Source organism: Ovis aries, chromosome 3, assembly GCF_016772045.2.
Source record: "Ovis aries strain OAR_USU_Benz2616 breed Rambouillet chromosome 3, ARS-UI_Ramb_v3.0, whole genome shotgun sequence".
Taxonomy (NCBI): Eukaryota; Metazoa; Chordata; class Mammalia; order Artiodactyla; family Bovidae; genus Ovis; species Ovis aries.
The window spans coordinates 188,426,747-188,432,746 of record NC_056056.1 but is presented as its reverse complement, the minus strand read 5'-3'; the positions used below and the strand labels follow the sequence as shown (position 1 = coordinate 188,432,746).

The 6,000-nt window shown below is 38.5% G+C and overlaps 1 protein-coding gene across 1 annotated transcript in view; it reads right to left on the bottom strand.

The window, feature by feature from the left end:
• Nucleotides 1–63: 63 nt before the first annotated feature.
• The window catches only part of TM7SF3 (transmembrane 7 superfamily member 3), a 42,236-nt gene continuing 36,299 nt past the window's right edge, over nt 64–6,000 (bottom strand). The window contains exons 10-12 of the mRNA XM_004006767.5: nt 4,397–4,494; nt 3,277–3,439; nt 64–2,024 (exon numbers count right to left, since the gene is read on the bottom strand). Coding sequence (XP_004006816.4) covers nt 1,762–2,024; nt 3,277–3,439; nt 4,397–4,494 — 524 coding nt within the window. The 3' untranslated portion in view covers nt 64–1,761. The remainder of the gene's footprint in view (nt 2,025–3,276; nt 3,440–4,396; nt 4,495–6,000) is intronic.

The window sequence follows — 6,000 nt, the reverse complement described above, 5'->3', positions numbered from 1 at the left end:
TGTCTTTATAATCTTTACTGGCAGACATTTTGATGTATAGAAAAAAAACACAAATATTCCATGTCACTTTGTTAGAATTTATGATATAGCAGAATACAGAATCTCTATGGTTCTACAGAATCATAAAAAAAAGCCCACATTTTTTTCCTTCATGTTCGAGTGTTTTTTGAAGTTATATAAACAGTGAAGATTACAAAATACATAGCAAACAAACACCTGTGTAATTTCAACTTTTCAATTCAAGACATTATTATACATTTTTTTTCATTTTGTCTCAGCCTTTCCATGACACTTTTAAGAGCAAAGCTGAAAAGTCTCCAGTTACCGGAAGCATCAAAAACCTATTGTATATTGAAAAACCTGTAAAAGCAGCATCGTTTAAATAGTGGTTAACTCACAAATAGGAGTAGGGCAACCATAACCAACCTCACAGCTACTCAGGCATCTCAGTCACTAGCTTCAGATACAAGGTAGAACCCTGGCAGAGACTCTGACAGTTGTTAGAAGGCCACAAGGAGCAAGGATGCGGCCCAGGGCATCTGGGTGCTTTCCTGCGGTGCAACAAAGTCAGAACTGAAGGGACTCTTCTTACAGAATCCAGGGCCCTCATTGAAAGCAGCTTTATTCAACACCTAAATCCTTTCTCTCTCCTCACCAAATTTACAACACAGATAGGACAAAGACTTCATACTGATATTTTTGAAGTTGTACCAATGCTCTAATAACTAATTTAGCAGAAAGAACTACAAAACGCAAATATTTTAAAGGTTTCTTTATTAATGGGACTATAGATGAAGCTAGGGGCCAATTTATCTCCCCAAAATAAAACAACTTATATGTCATTGAATGCAGTTTAAACTAGAAATCGGCTGTCAAAACTATTTTAAAAGGTTTTGAAAGGAAAAAAAGTCATTTTTTATCTGGAATATAAATAAGTCATCCATATAAGAACTTTATTATCTACATAAATTGACCTCTTTTCAAATGATTGAAATAGTTCAGCTATTTCAATTACTATTTTAAGCAATAAAAGGCAAAGATGAGGAGTACCAACTGAACTATATATATACTTAAAAATGATCGATAGGGTAAATATGTATTTTATCACAAAGATAAACAAAAGGGTAATTTTTGATAATATATGATATTTATGTGCAACTAAGTAATCAGATTGCTTGTAGTCAGAAAATAAGTTAGTTCTCCCCACTTTGTACTCTGAAGTTCAAAGGTGTGATACCAAATCCCCAAAACTACAAACACAGTGGCAAATAAAAATTTATTTAAATAAAACTGCCCTCCGTGCCCTGGTCCCCAAGTTTAGACAGACTTAGGTGAGAGAATTGTTCAAGAAGTTACAAAAAAAAAAAAAAAAAAGCAGAAGACAAAAAACCCACCATGGCTTTACAGAACAACAATTAATTTTTAATTTTTTAAAAAGTGTATCTACTTAATGGAGTAAGTTGACACATAACCTATAAATCAAAAATGTAATTTCTTAAGCATTTGGTAATAAAGAAAAACCTCCTTACCACCACCATTATGACCACCTTTCTCACTCTCACTTAGAATTATTGTCATCTCCCAGGCATGTCCTTACCCTCTTTCAATAAAGAGACCACAGTACTGTACAAAGCACAGATGCAGAGCCGGTTTCTTAGCAGACTTGCCCCAGAGATTGCTGAAGCAGCCAGGCAGCATCACCGAACCTGAGATGGTACCTGGGTTGTACATCTATATTGCCCTGACCAAGCATTCTGGCATCTACAGAAGCAGGGGCGTTCTCTCTCCCGCTGGCTGTTCCCTCTGGAAGAGCCCTTTGATCTGGGCTAATCGGCTGAAGAGTCGCTCTCTTAGTGGAGGGATGTGGTGGCTGGGGTCCAGAATGTTCGTCACTCTCCGCTCACGCTCTCGCTTCCATAATTTGTATGGGTGGGGAGGGAAAAATGGCTGCCCTCTTTCTCTTCGAATCTGTAGCGTAATTCCACTTACAGCCAGCATCCCCCATACTGCCAGGACAATAAAGTCTACAGAACAGTAGAAAGCACAGTCTGAACTCTTGTATTTTAAAACTGGTCTCTAGATGTTAAGACATTTTATAGCCTCAATCTGTATTGTCTTTTCTCAGTTAAATACTACACTTTATGGTGAGTATGTCCAAATATATGTGTGCTTCCTCACTTACAAGCCAGGGAATAAGCAAGGAAACTATGGTTTTACATTTCAAGATAGGAATTTCCTACTACAGGCATTTGAAAGTCCAGAGTTATAGAGGAATCAGTTGTTTGGAGCCTTGGCATTCCAGTATTTTATGACTACAGGGATAGTACTCAAAGGCAGAGTTGTTTGTTGTGTTTTTCCAGAGTGGAGAGGAAAGGTAGTGATCTCACAGACATACAACGTGGAACATCAGAGACCACCATGCTCTTCTTTCCGCTTTCCATCCTGTATGGGACCCCACCCCACTCATATAGAGTAGATATAGAAATGCATGAAGAGATTCAACAAATTGTACTGAGCTTTCAGTAAAATCCACTTCTACGACACGTGGATTTCAAGGTCTCTACCATCAACCTCTTAAACAATGAGGGCAGGTTCAGGAGAGCAGAGGGAAAAAGCTGACCTTAAATATTCATAACAATTTCAATCATGCTTCTATAACTTTAATTCTAAGTCTTGCTTTACCATCCTCCCTATTTTAACATTCTGAAACCAACATACCTTGCAATCTTTGTGAACATTTGATTTAGTAATCATTTTTCTCCTTCAAAAACTTAATGGAAAATCTTTAATGGGTTGACTCTTACAATTGAGGAAAAACACAACTACTGATTGAAAACCACTTTCTCTTTTTATTAGCAAATTATGTGCTTCTTCATAGGAAGGAAAAAAGGGAATAACTTAAAAAATCAGGTTGTCCTTCTCACCCCTCACCCTACCCTCAACTCATAAGGTGCCAAACAGCTTTATTCTCAGCATTTTTCTGATAACCGGGAATGACTAGATAAACCTTAGTAATCCTGGTTTAGAAATTTCTTAATAAGTTCATTTATTAGATTTTTAGAAGTATGAATTTCAGCCACCTTACAAATTTAAATTCTTTGCTCCTGTGATCATAAGTAATCATTAACACAGGGCTCTAATACCATCTGCATGGTGTGAATTTCCTCCTTATGGCCCGTTAACCTTCTTTCAATCTGGTTAGAAGAGCTCTTGTTAGCACAGGTAAGCCAATATTCCTACCTGACCATCACTTGGTTCTTGGATTTCGAGTCTTACCGTTCGTTTGAAAAGGCACATTCACGAAAGCTCTGCGGAAATCCACATGGAGTGCTCTCCTGAGTATGTTCAAAGTGATGTAAGAAAGGCTTGTGTACAGGTAACTGTCCACGGCCAAGACCACCAAATAGGAGCCAACGAATCCACAGCTCAGTATGTTCAGCTGTGGAAAAGCAGAAGTGTTTAGGCATCACCTCTGGTAGAACAATAATAGTTTTTATAGCTTTCATCACTGGCCTCAACCCTGAGGAGCCAGGAATCACTCCTGCTCCTTCAGGGCATATGAAAAGGGACCAAATCTTAGAACTGAATAAAGGTTACCTGAAAAGATAAACTAGGGGCTTTCTTGGTGGCTCAGTGGTAAAGAATCCACTTGCCAAGGCAGGAGACACAGGTTCAATCCCAGATTCGAGACGATCCCATATACCTTGGAGCGACCAAGCCTGTGCACCATAACTACAGAGCCTGTGCTCTAGAGCCTGGAAACCTCAACTCCTGAGCCCACACGCCACAGCTACCGAAGCCTGAGCGTCTGAGAGCCTGTGCTCAGCAACAAGAGCAGCCACCGCAATGAGAAGCCTGCACGCTGCAACAAGAAGTCCCTGCTCACCACAACTAGAGAAAGCTCACTTGCAGCAATGAAGACCCAGTGCTTTTTAAAATTTATTTTGGCTGGAAAATAAATTTTAAAAATTATGGAAAAAAGAAGATAAACTGAAAAAAACTTTTCAACAACTATGGTTCATAAAACACAGTGTCCCTCGTCATAGAAAAGGTCTTCCTGCTGAAATTACTTCAATAATAAATTCTAAGTAGATGAAGAATCTCCTGGAGAGACAGCAGAAATGAACAATCCATCAAGTGGCTGCATCACCATAAGCCCTACCTTCTCTGCTCCTGCTGTTAGAAGTGTGATGACCTGCACCACTTATTGGAAAAAATAATGTGACCATTGTAACGAGAACTTTCCTTGCTTTCACAGTAACAAGGCTATTCAAAATCAATCATCTGATACAGACAGACAGCTGTCTCTAGGGAAAAGAAATGCAAAATGATGCAATAAGTGAACAAAGGAAGGCCCAGGAAAATAGGGTGAATCCTGACCTGATGAAACACTTACTATTCTTAAGCAGCCCATGAAAACCACTGGAATGAAAATGGCTATACAAGAGAAGGTCACCCAGAATACTGCGTCGACACGGAAAATCTTTAGGTTTCCTGGAAAAGCAGAAAGAAATCAGGAGTAAACAACAGGTTTGCCAACTGGAATTTCATTTTCTCAACATGTGAACATAGACATACTCTGAAGGTTTAAAGTAACAAACAGGCACTATGAAATGAATTGATTTCTTTTCACTTAACTATCAATACAATCCTCTTTGAAGGATGTGTCCTAAGAAAGTAGAGGGGTAGGAGGAAAAATCAAGCAGGTAATGCTCTGCATTTATTACAGGATAACTCAGAAGAGGCTGGACTAGCCCAAGCTCTATCATTCGCCAGCTGTGATGCTGGGCCTGTTTCCTGATCCTTAAAATGAAAAGGTTGAACCACTTTATCTCCAAGCTTCAAATCATCCCTTCTAGCTATAAATTTCTATAATTCCCTGATTTTGTACTGTGAAGTAAAAAATATAAATGGCATTCAGAGTGATCATATGATATATGAAATCCCGTATAAGAAGCAAATTCTGTTTAGTCGATTTTGACCATCAGTGCGTTTCCTGTTTACCCACTGTACACTGGAAGATGTGACTTTTTCTCAGGCATCAGGAAAGCTGTGAGCTAATCATTTAGCTAAGATGTGAGCTAATCCATCCTACTAAACCCTTCTCTAAAGTGTAGTGCACCTTGGGGTGACCCAGGATGGATATATTAGCACTTCTATTATAAATTATGTTTAAATAACAAAAATGTAAATCTGACAATTATTTAATACTGACACTGGCACCATCCCTCAGTCCAAATGGAGACGTCCCTGTATCTTGAGACCCACGTATCCTGAAAGAGTTGGAGGTCCATAGTGAGGGGCTCTGACCTGGAGACCCCATATTCTCAGAAAGCAAACTGCACCATGCTTCAGTGAGGTGAATGGATGGATCATATCTCCAGTTCACCAATGCTATCCTTCACAACATGCACATGTGACTTTAAAAAAAGGAATACAAGAGATTAACAATAGTAGTTATGATGCCAGGACCCACTCAGAAGACACATAATAAAGTGAAAAACAGTAATTTCATTAAATCTAGAAGTCAACCAAATCTTTTCCAAATTTTAGTGCTTAGAAATATGAGTTTGTACCCACTCTAATTAAGGTCACACTTACCCTAAATGTCCTTGAGGGATGAGATAGTTCATACATTAACTACTAAAAATAAGAGAGTTCAACATATTAACTACAAAAGGTTCTAATCCACCATCCCTCCATCTTCTAAAGACTAACAAAAAGGAAGCTCATCAAATAGTATTTGGTTTAGCACTTCTAGAGTAGAGTTCTGAATCTGCATTTTCAATAAACATCCCTGAGAGTCTGTGATTTAGCCGAATCTAAACAATGCTACTTTGCAGGTAGATAAAGAGCTACCTGTAAGGGGGCCTGGAATGAACTTGGCTATAGGTTTGCTAAAATCAGAGCAAAGGGCCTTGGAATCGTCAGTAAATACACAGTTCACCAATTCTTTCTGATCTAAAAAATTTTAATAAAAGAACTAAACATTATCAGAAG